The sequence below is a fragment of the Eucalyptus grandis genome, chromosome 7, assembly GCF_016545825.1.
Source record: "Eucalyptus grandis isolate ANBG69807.140 chromosome 7, ASM1654582v1, whole genome shotgun sequence".
Taxonomy (NCBI): Eukaryota; Viridiplantae; Streptophyta; class Magnoliopsida; order Myrtales; family Myrtaceae; genus Eucalyptus; species Eucalyptus grandis.
In genome coordinates, this window is record NC_052618.1 from 46,516,187 (window position 1) to 46,531,504 (window position 15,318).

Here is a 15,318-nt window from a genome sequence, read left to right on the forward strand (position 1 = left end):
GAGTCTCAAAGAAACTATGTTCCGCTCGAGACTGCCACTCCTAATTTCAAATGTCCAGATTTTTTTTGAAATTAATGCATGAACTACCTAGGAAAGTATTTTAGCCACGTTCTATTAAATACGTTGCCGTCTCGGCCTGTCGAAACCGCAGAATACCAAATCGCATGGAATCGAGCGTTGACCAAAGCCCCCGAAGGGATATTTGTCTTGTTCTCTTCTATTTTCCTTTCTTTCTTTTTTTCTGTCAAATGACGTGAGATTGAATGAAATAAATTATGGTGCCGGCTCCAAGATTCTCTCATTCGCTTTACGTAATTTAAGCTTATCCGAAGGGCTAATATAAAAAAAAAAAAGGACAACAAATATCTTTTGATTGCCCCGCTTTGTCTTCATCCGATCGATCCCATCCCGACAAGCCACGCGTGAGATCTTAGCTCACGACAAGGCTTACTTCCGAGAAATTTATTTTTGGGGTTTTTAATTATTTTATCCCGTATTTCTTTTTTTCTTTTCTTTTGCATGTCTTCCTCGTGATCGCGAGATCGTGCGAGTGAGGAAAAAAGGGATAAATTGGCTTTATCCTAAAAAAAAAAAAATTAGATTAATTTAAAAAATTCCTAGTAAATAGCTCATGATTCCAAATCGATTTTTTTTATTAGTAATTATTTATGCAGTTGACAACGAGGTATCATCTAGTTAAATAAATTATCTCATAACGAAAAGAGCAATCTTTTCAGGATTTATTTGGGAATTATTCTGTTATTGAAAATGATTTATATTCAAAAATAGTTTCTTATGATTCTATTCTCCATACAACTTTTTGATCATTTGCAGACATTTTGAAATTGTACAAAATTTATGTTTTTGGAATAAGAAAAAAAATAGAATTGCTTTTAATACAACCCTCGAATTTTTTGTATCCTAGGATTACTTTTAATTTTTTTAATAATTTCAAGAGATTTTTCTTTCTTTTTTCCTTTTTCTATGAAGATCGGCAATCGGCTAAATGAGGAAGAAGAAGGAAAGAAGAAAGAAAAAAGAAATTGGTTTGATTCTAAAACGCTACCTGAAAAAAAAAAAAAAAGTTGTTTTTTTCTACTTCTTGATCATATTCTAAATCTATCATTGATAATAAATTTGTTTTTAGTAATGGAAAATGTAACTAATGTTATCAAATAAAATCTTGTTCTTTTTTCATTTCATAAAACACAAGAACAAAAATAGCCAAGAATTAACCGGTTACCAAAGACGGTCTTAAGAGCGCGAATGATAATTACTTAATTTATGGAATTAGTTTTTGGCTAGAAAGATCTATTTTTGAATCTTGAGTGAGTTTTTTAGTACAAATATATAAAATTTCTCCCTCTCAAGTGGTTGGTGGGAGGCAACTGGCAGAGGGCGATGGTGAGTGACGACGGACAACCACGGACGGTGGCAAGCAACTGGCGATGATGGGAGGAGAGCGGCAGCGAGCAGATAAGGACGATGGACAATGACAAGCTAGTAGCAAGAGAATAATAAGAAGAATTTTTTTTTTTATTTCAGAAATATAAAAGTAGATTACTTTAACTTATCATTTAACTTATCATTTTTGTTCTAAATCTATCTTTGAACTAAAAAATATTCTAAAAACAATAAATAAAATTTCCTTGCCAAACAAGTTTCTATTACAATAGGTATTCTCGAAAATAAAATAAAAAACAAAATAGTCATCATCCGCGCCGTGAAAGAGCATAAAAAGTATTTCCTGAAATCGAAAGAGCGACCCAACGAATGGGACAAGAGAAACACGACGTCGTATTGCACGAGCAACTCATAGAAAAAAACAGAGAGAAATTCTCCCATATCTCGTCCCATCTCTAAAGTCAAATCTCCGCTGGCTGCTCTGCTTCCACAGCCGCCTCGGCAAATTCCGAACGAGACATGCAGTGACGCGACGCCTCTCCTCCTCCCGCCGCCGCAACGACGACGACCCGACCCGCATTTCTCCTCCGTCGTCCTCCTCCGCTTCTCCCCGTCGCTCTCCGCTCCGGAGCTCCGCGAAGATGAGCTCCGTTCTGCAGGTAAAATCCGGTTCGTTCCGCTCGGTGTCTTTTTCGGTTGGCCACGGTTGACGAGCCTGGTCGCGTTTCGTTGCGTTGGTTTCAGGGATTCTCCAAGTCCCTCGCCATGACGGTGCTCTCCGAGATCGGGGACAAGACGTTCATCGCCGCCGCGGTGAGTCCATCGTCGTGATTGGCTTCTCTTCCGTTGACTTCTTGCTCGCTCTTGTTTTCTCGAGTCGTGATCCGCGGGGGGAGTCTGAATGGGTGGAATGAGATTTGTTTGAAAGGCCGTGACGATTCGTCCGCTCGTGTGAAGGAGTGGGTTGACTCTGGCTTGGTGCCTGCTGGTTTGTTCTGGAGAAATTATTGGAAAAACTCAATTGCTACGACCCCTCCCCGGCCCCCACCCCCCCCAAAAAAAGGAAAAAAAGGTCTGACTTGGTGATGTATTGGTTTTTACAAAATCAAACGGAGCTCTACGTTCAATGGTTGGAATGCTTGATGTTTCTTAATCCAGAAAAGCTCCAATAGTTAGCTTTGGCCAGTTATGATGTCAACTCAAATCTTGACCCTGCAAAGTGCTCTTTCTTACAACATGTCTATAGCCCTGACGGAGGAACTTAAGGACTTGCTAGGCACTCAAAATGGCAAATTGAATTAAAATATGTTAGGAAAGACTCTGGTGCCAATTTATCCATGCCATGGTTTGTGTCCAGAATTTAAACTCGCCTCCACCTACCAAGGTGTGATTCCTGGGAGTGGTTGGGGTGTAGGGGGCTAGCACTGGCTGTGGCTGCAGGCCTCTGGCAACTGGGTGCTTAGTGTAATTTTTGGTAATTAATTTCAACGTTATCTTTATCATCTGGTAAATCTTTTTCCCCCCCTTACACATGTCAACGATGAAAAACGGAAATTCTCTGTTCTTGAGTCTTTCTCTTTCTCTCTCTCTCTCTCTCTCTCTATATATATATATATATATATTATTGGTCCATTAGAAATGCATCGAAATTTCTATCTTTCTAGTAAATCTTGAAGTACATTGGAGCATAGATGCATCTGTCCACTCTAAAGTGCTTCATATGTGCATCCTTAGATCTTGGCAATGCGCCATCCGAGAAGACTCGTTTTGGCAGGTTGTTTGGCGGCTTTGATTGTAAGTGTTTTTATTACCTGTTGCATATGCAGTTTTGCACGCTCTTTTTGGCCATCTTTGATTGATAAGTGCTGAAGTTTTCATTGATGTGTAGGTAATGACTGTTCTATCTGTTCTCGTTGGTTGGGCTACTCCCAATTTGGTATGAACTTCATTTGCTCATTCTTCTGTCTATATTCTCTTTAAGGTTATCATACCATCTTCTAAGTGCATGTAGTGATAATTCGGACTTCTGACCTTTTGAGAGACTGGAATCTTGTCTAATTTGTGTAAATATTTTACAGAGGACTTGGATATTGTGCAGGAACACTGTTCTAATGCCTAAATGATTTGTATTGGAGTATTCAGGCTGTTTTTCTTTTGATTCTTCATTTATCCAGTCTTTCTCGCATCTCTTTTTATTAAGTTAATGTGAAAAATCGAGCTCCTCGACTCCTTTCTAACCATTTACACCCAACCATTTCCCATCAGCTTCTGTGCTAGGTTCTGTTGTGAAATCTAACACAGAATATATTAGAGTGCATCCGACTATCAACTCAAACTTGATTATCCACATAGTCTAGCTTCTGTTCTATTTGACGAGGCACCCAGGTCAGACAGGGACCAGGCCAGTTGTGTCCAAGCTCACTCTTAAATTCTAAGCTACAGGGCGTTTAAGGTTTAAATCCACATTATCTCTTTTAGCATTCTCTGATTCAGAGAGTTATGGGCTCCACAGCACTGGATGTAAGCTTTGTGGTCTCTGGCTGTGTCAAAACTCAAGACCCTTAAATAGCTAGCAGCCAAGAGTACAGGGAAGGTATCAAGACAAAGTAACTAAGTAGTCGACCCTTCTTCTGATTATCTTGATTGTAGTATTATCTTCTTAATTGTTACTCCACATCAATCCATGGAGCTTATGAGCTTGGATCAGTTTGTTGGGTCAATTACTTTTATCCTATATGTTCTCCTTTTCATTTATTGCCATAGATGTTTCAAGAGACAGTCTTGTTTATTTCTGTTTATCTTCTTTGGATGGAGCATGCTGTGACCTTGCATCCTCAACCTCGCAGATTTCTCAGAAATGGGCACATCATGTCACAACGTTGTTGTTCTTTGGGTTTGGCTTCTGGTCTTTGTGGGATGGATTCCATGATGGAGGGTATACATCTTTTTTCTTTCCTTTTTCACTTTTTGATATTCCATGCGTAGCTGAAACCTATATGGCTGCCATTCGTCCCAAGGAAAGGACTAGTTTAATTCTCATTTTCAATGAAAGTAGCTTTTAATGCTGAACTTAAATTCTGTTTCACTCAACAGAGACGCTGAAGAATTAAATGAAGTTGAAGCGAAACTGGTTAGCTTAACACTAATTTAAGTTTGCATGAACTTAAAAGTTCAATCAGTCCCTTTTGACTCCATCTTTTTTCGTCTCTTAGGATGCCGACATAAAGAAGGCCAATGCAGGAGCAAATAAGGGGAGTGACAAGGTGATCAATAAAATCGCCTTATTAGAATGAAATTATAACTGCGTAACTTAAACTAGGTGACCGTTCGTTGGTTCCATGGCCTTTTCAATGTTAATATGTGAACAGCGCCAACAACCCATCAAACTGTAAGTATCCATTGACATTGCCTCCATCTGCAAGGCAAAGGGAAGAAAAGGAGTCATCTTTGCTAACTGATGTGGTTGGATACTTCTATGCCCTGAAAAACTCCAAGAATGCTTTTTGTCTAAAACAACTAGGACTGGAAAGGAAAAAAGCAAAGAGACCAACCAAAATCTTCATTACATTGGACAATTATAATCAAACCCAAGCAGCAACCACCCCAGAAGCGGAAACTGTCATTGACCAAGAAACTGCTAGCGTTTCCTTGTTTGTACAAAATCAAGTCGTTTGGGATAATTTGTATATGATTTCATCCTGTCACTGTAGCAATTCATCACCACTATTTCTACTGCATAGTAGTACCTATTCCACCCACCAATCCTTTGAGTGTACTGAGGATTCCCACCCTCCCAGGTTGATGATGATGTGAAGAAGCAGAGAAGACCATTTCTCTCACAGTTCTTCTCTCCAATATTATTGAAGGTTTTTGACTTTTCCAACTACAGTGCATGTGAAGTTTGGAAAAGTTGAACCTTTTCTTGATGAAGAAGTTCCTTCCCTTGCTGCAGGCATTTTCTCTCACATTTTTTGGCGAATGGGGTGACAAGAGCCAGGCAAGTGTCTTCCTGAGGAAGCTGATAATGTACCTTATTCCGCAATCAAACTGACTTTACTGTGATTGTGTTGATGAAATTCCTTTACAGCTAGCAACCATTGGTTTGGCTGCAGATGAGAATCCATTTGGTGTAGTTCTTGGTGGAATACTGTGAGATTTCGTCTTTACCTATCTAGCTTTTACATTTGGGGGTTCCCCCTGCGGTTGGGGGGTTGGGGGGAAGGAATTGCTTGTACTTTATTGACTATTGGGCAGGCTGTGTTTTTCTTGTACATCTGGCATCCGCAGGTTCTACACCCCTAGTATGGCCTACCAGCATATGTCATAACCTCGTAAAATTGCAGTCGGCCCCTTCAAAGTTTCCAGAGGCAATGGCGTTTGATTATAATATAAAATGGTCATGGAATCCATGAATAGGGCACAGCCATGCAATCCGTGACATTAATATGTGACATGTTTGCTGGAGTCATTTTTTGGTCTTGTTATGTGCACTTAAGCTGGGCTGACATGAATATGCTTTTGTTTGCGAAGTGGTTATTTTTTGGTGGCGTTTTTATGCATATAAGTTTGGTCCAACTATTTCTCAATAGCCAGAATAATTAGGACCCTTCATACTAATCTGTACTTCAGCATTGCCAGGCCAGTCTTTCCTTTAGGCATTTATTTGTAAAAAATTTCTGCTTTTACTGTGATGGGATGATTTTTGGAAGAAAGCACTATGATCATGGAGTAGTGGAAATTTACTATGTTTTTTCAGAAAGATTGTACACTGTGTGAAGTTGGACCATTTTGAGATTCTTTATAGAGCTTTGGAGTAAGGAGCTGCTGTTCTTTATTCCTGAATCAATGCTCAGGGAAGATGGATGGGTCATGTCATGTCATTGTACTTGTGTTCTAAGATCCTGGTGGAGCTAGGTCACTTCTCAGATGCATGTTGGGGCATTGGAGTAGAAAGGGAATGGCCCGTTAACATGGTGCGAGACTTCCCTGAGTAGTTTCAAAAACTCTGTGGCTTCTATTTGCTCTTGCTCTTGTGTCATATATCCTCTGCCGTACTCCATGTCTGACTCGTGTCTCCCCACTAAACGTGCATCCTTATGTCAAGGCAGTATTTGTATGGCTTGTTCATCAAATGTTTCCCCCATTCATATTCCCTTCAGCCTTTCTTTTTGCAAGAGATAATGGCTTATCTCCATACATCAGTTAACTGTAATCTTTGAATGGCATTGTGTTTTCATTTCTCAGTGGACAAGCATTATGCACTACTGCAGCTGTCATTGGAGGAAGGAGCTTAGCAGCTCAGATATCTGAAAAACTTGTATGAATTGCCAAGTCTTGTCTGCACATCTATCTTCACTTCTGTGGACAAATGTGTGACTCCAAAATTCATCTTTCTTTTCTTAAGGTTGCCCTCTCAGGTGGAGTTCTGTTCATCATTTTTGGGATTCAGTCTTTCCTTTCTTCTGTAGAACCGTGATGCATGCTTCCCAGTGGTAAGTATTCATCTTCTATAAATCTACCTGGAAATTCCAACTTCCAGTTGTCTCAAGCATGTCGTAAATAGTTTTTTCAATGAGGAACAGGACAACTTATCATGTGATTTGGAACGATGTGCAGACATAAGGCTTCTTATGTATATGAACTCTGTCTTATATGTTGCTTGCAGATCAGACCATGACAGCTCTGGGACCTTGATATTGGTAGGAATGTCCCTTTTGAAGCTTTGATTACTCACAGTGAGTAGACAACATTGATATTATCCATTAAAATGTCATGCAGAAGGCTAATCATAAAGGCAAGGCTTGGCATAACCTCTAGTCCTCTTGTGCATGAACAAAATTGGCTCTTTTGTTGTAACCTACATAGAGGAACCATTGAGAAGAGGATCATCCGTCGTCCCTCTCTCTCACACCTGTGTGTGCAGTACAAGTACACAGCATTCCTAACAACGCTAGACTGTTGTACTGTTATTATGTTTGGAGTGCAGATTTAGTTTTTAACAAATCTATTCACTTGCTACTATTTTTCAATGTCCTAGTTCTTCAATGTGCTTAGTAAGAAGGTAAGTCTGAGAGCACAAGTGTTCTCGGGAAAAGCTGATGCACTCCTTCACACGTCCGCTTTATGACCTGTGAACTTCCTTTTAAGCTGAAAGCTTTTGAACTTCTGCGTGCTAGTAATTGGATTTCACCACTGTCGATTAATTCCCTTGACAATGTTTCCACATTCTAGCCTAGAATGATCAAGATGCAACCGATAGCAGGTTTTGCCAAGCAAATAGTAAGATCACGATGTCTAACTATACAGCAGGCCAATGAAAGCGGCTTAGCCTGCGTTGTATTTGCTTTATATACACAGACGAACCAAGTTATGCCTTGTGGCACGACCCTGGCTTTGGCCGGAAATTGCTCTCCTACTGAAGGCACCGAATAAACTTTGCCATGCATGTGAACCAATCTTTAGTAAAATGATCGAACTAAGCCTGCGTTGGGGAAATGAAGGGATGCCATACTGAGGCATGCCTCTTGAAACCAGATTCATCACGTCGTACCCTTCTTGTCATTGTGCCTTGTTTTGCCTAGGATCATGCTCGTGCTTCTCGATTGTCGCTTCCACGTCTTTATGTGTCATCTTTCCACTTTCCGTAGACGTAATGCTCGATCGCGTGCCAAGGGAAAGTGTTAAGGAATTTGCTCGAGCCTCCTCCCTTGTAGATTGCCCAGCAGGAGAGGGGGCTATTCAGAATTGTTACTGTGGACATCTGTTTTTCCCGGACAAAGGGTTGTCTATTAGCGGGCTTTAGTCTGTTATGCTGGGCTTCAAGCTTACTTAAATGGCTCCTGCAGCACTTGTGGACCTTAAGAAAGGATTAGCGAGCGATTACAGCTCTCCCCTCGATCATTAACTGGTGGTATAGGCCTTTTGTGACCAAAATTAATAGGAGGGCAGATAGAGGTTAGCATAAATAATGTCCTTGGATGGCTATAATAATGCATTCGTTGGACAACACGTGCTTCACACGTTACTGCGTTCACACGCGAAAAATGCACCAATAGCGTGGCGAAGTGACAGGAACAAGTCTCAGTCAGCAGACGATGAAGCCAAACTTAAGAGACAAATCTCAGAAAGCCAAGCGTAACTGTCCCAGAGAACTAACACCCAGTCCGATGCAATATCTCTAACATAATACCAATAAAACACTCGAGCATGGCCTGCACCGAGTGGATCCGTTAGGACCGGGAGGATTCTCCTCTTTGCCATGCCCATGATTGAAATAACTCCAGGATCTGATCCCGGAAGCTGCTTTTGGTAGCGAGTGGTTCAGTAATTTTTCGAGCATTCAAGCGTACATTCTTCTTCTTTCTTTATGAACTCTTCTGGTTTCTAGGGTTTGCTGTAGGTTTGATGAAGGAGCGCAGCTGTTGCTTGGTCTAGTTTCTTTCATATGCTTTCGGATTCATGCATCGTGGGGTCTAATTATCCAACGCTATTTGCTAGCTTTCCTTTGAAGTTACGGAGCATTTATCGCCGAAGGACTCTTACGTGGAAGCGGGGGAGAATATGCTGTTTCTGATGTTTGCCGTAGTCTTAGGATACTGGTTTCTCCTATTCTTGTTCTCCACCGAACAAGCCCACTTGCTTTCCGAGTGAAGAAAACTAGATGATGCATGCATCTAAAGATACATTGATCATGGGCTACCTAGAGTGGCTCTTCTTCCAAGGGAAAAGTACCAAAATATTCCCGCACTTATTGTCCCTGTGATCATTCAGTCATTATCAATTGAATCTATTAATCTAATTTTGATTAAATAGCGAAAACTGCTGATGTAGACACCGATAGTTCTATGTGTTATGATCAGTGCTAATATTGACATGTTTAATAATATCTTAATAAATTTTGAATTTTTATTGCTTTTTGTTTTTTCTTTTCTTCTTTTGTTGCTTTGATACCAGAAAATTGGATTATGATACAAGCTAGGGAAAACAAAGATAGAATTTGTGGTAGGTATACCCTTTTATGGCCTCAGAATAGGGACTGTCTGTTAGCTACCAAATTCTTCCTCATTTAATGACTCATGTCATAGAAATTTTCGGATGATAGAATTTTGATGCACAACTTCCACATCGTGACAAACGCAAAGCATACTACCAAGATTGATCAGAACATCCTGATTTTAAAGAATCATACCAAACAGAAAGGAAGATAAGAGAGAGCTTTAAGAATTCATAACAAACCACACAATATTATTTTTAGGAAGGGCATGTTCTGCCCCTTTTGTAATACAATCACGGCCTTAAATAGGCGTAAGACAAGGACTAGAACTTTGGTGAGAGTTCAAGAGGTCACCAACAACCTCTATCGACTTCTTTTGGCCGACGATGGCCAATAATATGTACATATTGACTCTTGACTTATGATAGGCTTTTATCATGCAATTTTCGCTATAGTGTGCTACAGGGCTATGAACAGTGCCAAAAAGTGCTATAAGCAATGCCGAGCGGTACATGAACATTGCCAAATAGTGGATATGAACAATGCTAAGGCCAATTTTTTTCTAATCTTCACCCAATCTAGGGTAGGCCACAACACCCAGATCGAGATAAGGATGTAGCATTGCGGCCCTCACCTTGATTTGGCAAAGGCCCGAACACCCTTGCCGGCCCTCAATTAAAAAATAATAATAATAAAATAAAGAAAAGAAAAAAATGCCAAAATGATATGTTAAAATTCAAATAAATTATAAAAATATTACTAAAAATGTCTACATTAGCACTGCAGTTCTACATAGGTTAGTTGGTGTCCACATCAATAATTTTCAATTAAAATTCATCAGATTAACTTAATTGAGAAAATGTGAACAGGTTTAGAAAATAATTAACACAACTAAAAAGTTTGTACAGGTTAAATAGATTTAAGGCTTTTTCCATCGTTTTCCCCTACTTATCGGCAAAAAGCGACTCTCCCTCTCTCTCGAGCCGTGCAATAGTTGTATATCCATGGGTTCAAATGAGGGAAAGATGGCTGACTTTTCAAAGCTGGTCAACTTTTAAATGCATTTTGATGACCCCAAAAAATTCCATCAGAGGAATTTTTTTTTATATAAATAACATGCAAACGTTCAAAATTTTGATATTGACTTCTACCATTTCCAGTCAATTTACTTAGATGTCTTTTTTTTTTTTTGGTCAAAAAATCTAGTTATATGTCACGATATCAAATAATGATAGAGAGAGAGAGAGAGAGCATGGTTCACGCATCGCTCGTTATTCATTAAATAGACTACTTTAGTAATGACAAAAGTCATGATATATGCATGGTCGACACCTAGACACAGAACCCTCTTTATAAATATATTAAAAAGAAAAACAATTATCATTGTATCGTGTATATTCATCGAATATTCCGAGGATTCGAAATTTGACGCTTTCGCCCCCAGATAAACCAAGAAATCTCTTTTTGTCCCCCGCTCTCTCTCTCTCTCTCTCTCTCTCTCTTACACCCCATTTTGCCGCTCGTGGTCCCTAGGTTGCGGCCAAGGGTCACCTGGCCTTTTGATTCGCTCAAAGGACCATCAAATTTCTCCCCTTCTTAATTAATCTCATCTTTCTCTCTACATTTAAATTTATTTAATCAATTTCTTATGCTAATAACGTCAGCGTCCTCATCCCATGGATCCAATGCCTATCTTCTTTGTACTAGAAATGTCATTTAATAAATCTACTGAGGTGTGTAATGAAAGAGAACTGTGCACATCTTTTTCCAAAGAGGGCAAACAAGAACATTTAATGTCTTGGGCCTTTTCTCCCGACTATTTCAAACCAATCTCTCATGTTTCAAACTGCCGATCCACATAATATACCCCATTTCAAACAATGAATGATTAAATTCAAATACAATAACAATGATATCAAGCATCAAACCATTATACATACGGCAATCGGGCAACACACTCAACCCGGTTTATCTCATGGATGCAATGCTTATCTTCTTCAAACTAGAATTATGATGTAATGAATCCATTAAGATTTATAACAAAAAAAAAAAAAAAAACAATGAACGTCTTCTTTTAGGGGGCGAATAAAATTCAATGTATGAGTCTTCTCTTGTAACTATTTTAAACCAATCTTTCACATTTCGAATCGTCAATATGCATAATATACCCCATTTGGAACAATGAATAATCTAAATCCAAATATAACAACAACAACAATAATATCAAACCTTAAATCATTATTCATACAACAACCCGATAATACTCATGACCCGGTTCATCCCATGGATCCGATGCGTATCTTATTCATACTAGAAATATCATTTAATAAATCCATTACGGTTTGAAATATATAATTAAAAAAAACAATGAACATCTTCTTCCAATCAGGGAAAAAAAGAAAATTCAATGTCTAAGTCTTCTTTCCCTACTATTTTGAACCAATCTCCTGCTGACATATATATAATTAAAAAACAATGAACATCTTCTTCCAATCAGGGAAAAAAAGAAAATTCAATGTCTAAGTCTTCTCTTCCAACTTTTTTGAACCAATCTCCCACGTTTTTAATCGTCACTCTGCATGACATACCCCTTAAATCCAATTATAACATAGTGACAGTCATATGGACACTTAAATCATTATTCATATAGTGACTTGATAATACCCCCAACCTGAGTTTTCGAGGAACCCAGATGGAAATCAACCTCTTTCAGATTGATCAAAAGGTTGCACTCCTTGCATCAAGCTAAATCGATTGATCAAGAATTATGGGCGACTGCTCCAAGGTAAGTAGGTTTCAGATATGAAATATGGAATCTATCCTAATATAACCGGTTCCCAATTTTTGAACCTGAAATTTACCATATTTACCCTAAAACTAGCATTTTTTCTAGTTCGATTCCAAGGTTTATTTGTCAATTTTTCTTTTGCTCCTTTATTTATTTATTTATTTCATCTGTCTAAACTAAAAGATGAACAAGGGCGAGCGAGCAAAGGCGAGTCAAGAACGAGTGAGAGGTTTGCGAGGCTCAACGAGCAAGCCAAAGAGAGAGAGAGAGAGAGAGAGAGGTAGAAAAAAATATATCAAAAGAAAAACTAGAGATTTGAGGTTTTACGAAACTGGTTCTAAATTAGGTCCAGTTTCCAGATGGTCCTTCCCTCGATTCTCAGTTTCGACAGTAACCTGTCAGGCGATTCGATCCAATTTTTCAAGCAAAACCGATCTAATTACAGAGTCTTGTCAAAGATCACTGGAGCTCGAATTTACCGTCCCACTTCATGGACCGGGTCGCGTCAGACGAGCTACGCGACAACGAAGGATGCGGTTGATAGGCGAGGGAAGGTCCCACGTCGTACCAAATCCATATCGATCGCGATCATCCAGTGTGCGAAATCCTCCCCGGGACAACGTTTAAAAAAAGATTCCGAAGGACCTCGAATATCTCCCCCCCTCTCATCCGTCGCATCTTCCCCTCTCCCTGACAAAGATAAATTAAACAAATCAGGGGAGGTGGGGGAATATACTCCGCACACCGAAATGATAAAAACACCTCTCCTCCTTTACCTTTTTATTTTTTATTTTTTATAGGTGCACCGAACCTTTTTCTCGTCTAATCTATCGCCTCATTATCCGGAATATTCCATCAGGTAGACAGCATAATTTTCTCTCTCTCTCTCTCTCTCTTAATTTTCTTTTTTAATTTTGTTGGGTTTTGTCCGAATCCGAATTTTGGGCGTTCCGATCGAAAGGGTGCAGTCGAAGCCGATTTTGTCCCCGCCCGATTCGTTGCCTCAATGAAGAATCAATCCGAGACGAAGCATCCGAATGATCCCTCATGCACTCTTCTCTCTCTCGTTCTTTTGCTAATCATAAGAGAAATTCCAGCAATTGTCGAGAGCATCTCTCCCTCGCAAGGAAATATAAATATAGATAGATAGATAGGTAGATAAATTTGTGGGTGGGTCCGGGGATATAACTTTTCCTCGTTTTTTTAATGAGTAGTTTACTTAGATTCTTAGCCGCCACGAGATTATTAAACCATGGTTTCTTTTTTTTTTCTACCGGCATGACATGCGAACCTCGTTTAATTAAAAGATAACAATCACGATGCGTGATGACGCTACCGCCTTGGACAGGAGTGTTATTGCCTATGCTGAAAGTAACTTTCCAGCTAATTTGCTACCAATGTGATAGGCTGGGCACTTCGGTTTTAAAGATTAATCGAAGTCGCCGTCGTTCCAAGCTAAAATAATTCTCGTTTTGTATGCGGCCCAAACTGAATGATTTAGATTGCACCTAAACCGGCAAATGCCCTGCGTAACTCCTGCATGCTGTCGTATTTCCTATATTTTCCACTTAATTAAAACTATATATGCGTCTACTCCTGGAATATGACGTAGCCGGTGGAGCCTGAACTTGATGATGCCGGAGGTCATGTCTTCTATTATTTGTGATTTAAATGAGTATAAATTATGTTGATTTATTGAATTATATAATAAATCCATAATATTTTGTCCAATTGTTGCATTTAGTGAACAAAAAATAAGTCAATCTTATGCTTGTTGCTGTCCTTTCTCTTAAAAAGATAAAACCCTTTGTTTCTTATCATATCATATAAGAAAATTGATTGACATTTTACAAGCCTCGCTAGAACTTGATATCATCAACAATAGCTAGAGGTGGAGATACTGATTTGTATTAAAGGTAATTGGTTTGTAGTCTGGTCCAATTTCCGAGTAGTTTAGTGGAACCGGTTGAGTTCAAAGGAAACAATGCCTCGAACTTCATGAGAGATTCAGGAAAGCTTTGAAAAAATCGAAAGTGGAGAGTAAGCGTGAGAAATTAGGGCATCCACTAAGGCAAAAAGCGAGATTTGGTGAGACTGAATTCTTAAGTGAAAGGTCAAATAGAGAGAGATTTTGCTACTTTATCGAGAAGGAATGAAGACGTTGGAGCTAATGCAAAGGCCAAAAGTAGGATTTGAATTGAGAATCATGCTTCTTTCCCCTTTCTCTCTCTTCCTTGCCCACGGTAATGAGGATTTCTTTTCGTGAAGGTGGAGTAGATAGGGCACAACTTTTCATGGTGTAGGAAGAGGGAGAGGAGTGATTCTCACGCAACCCATGTGTTACTTTTCTGTCTATTACCTCATAATATTTTATCAAATCATGCGAAACTTTCAAAATTTTAGCATGCTCATATGGCGCAGAAAATTCTAAGTTCAAATATTTATAAACCCTTTGTTAGAATATTTAAATATTAAAATACGTCGTTAATGGCGATCTCACGAGATTTACTCGACAAGTGGTGTCTAATTACAGATAGATATTGATATAGACGTGTCTCATGGGATGAGTTGTGATCAACAAAAAATGTATTGGCTTGAATGGCAAGTTCTCCCGCAGGGTTCAAGATTCTTCGATAAGGCATTGATTAGGGCAGGTGGGGATGGTGGACCTATCCAATCCCCATACCTTTTCGGACACTCTTCCCCCAAGAAGAAAAGTATCAGAGGAAGGTTCCCTTCCATTTTTATCGTTATAAAAGAAACTTAATAAACAGACGAAGCACCTGTATGACCTGAAATGTTTATAATCCTAGCCGAAAGAAAAATGAGCATCGAATTCAGAAGCCAATAAATGTGGATTAAATTTTAAAGGGCTATATTGTTTTATTATTATTGTTATTGTTTAGGCGTGACGCTGAAATTAAGTGTTTAGTTGTGGGTTGGATTTGATAGCCAGCGGTAGGAACCAATATTGAATGGTCCGAAATTCAGATTCTTTTTCGTAATTTATCACTCGGGAAATATCCCTCTTATAATTAGGGAAACTTAAAACGTAAGTTGCCCCAAATAAAAAAGAAAACTTTAGAAAAAAATTTAATGGAATCTCTTCGTACTTTGTTTTGTCCATTCAACG

General features: G+C 39.0%; 1 protein-coding gene across 3 annotated transcripts; it reads left to right on the plus strand.

Moving 5' to 3' along the window:
• The first annotated feature begins 1,807 nt into the window (after nucleotides 1–1,807).
• Nucleotides 1,808–7,433, plus strand: LOC104453811 (GDT1-like protein 4). Of its 3 annotated transcripts, XR_727172.3 has the most exons (14): nucleotides 1,808–2,063; nucleotides 2,149–2,217; nucleotides 3,139–3,198; nucleotides 3,293–3,340; nucleotides 4,251–4,339; nucleotides 4,498–4,534; nucleotides 4,617–4,667; nucleotides 5,202–5,270; nucleotides 5,357–5,401; nucleotides 5,492–5,553; nucleotides 6,649–6,721; nucleotides 6,809–6,896; nucleotides 7,070–7,103; nucleotides 7,183–7,433. XR_727172.3 is itself a non-coding variant. In XM_010068436.3 (13 exons), exons 1-12 carry the CDS (start codon nucleotides 2,046–2,048, stop codon nucleotides 6,878–6,880), a joined length of 693 nt encoding a protein of 230 aa, XP_010066738.1. In that variant the 5' UTR covers nucleotides 1,809–2,045; the 3' UTR covers nucleotides 6,881–6,896; nucleotides 7,070–7,433. The 3 variants fall into 3 exon arrangements, 2 of the variants coding, with proteins under 2 accessions (XP_010066738.1, XP_039174186.1); XM_010068436.3 differs by having other exon boundaries at nucleotides 1,809–2,063; nucleotides 7,070–7,433; XM_039318252.1 differs by lacking the exons at nucleotides 1,808–2,063; nucleotides 2,149–2,217 and adding an exon at nucleotides 2,485–2,957 and having other exon boundaries at nucleotides 3,043–3,198; nucleotides 7,070–7,433.
• The last annotated feature ends 7,885 nt before the right edge of the window (nucleotides 7,434–15,318 follow it).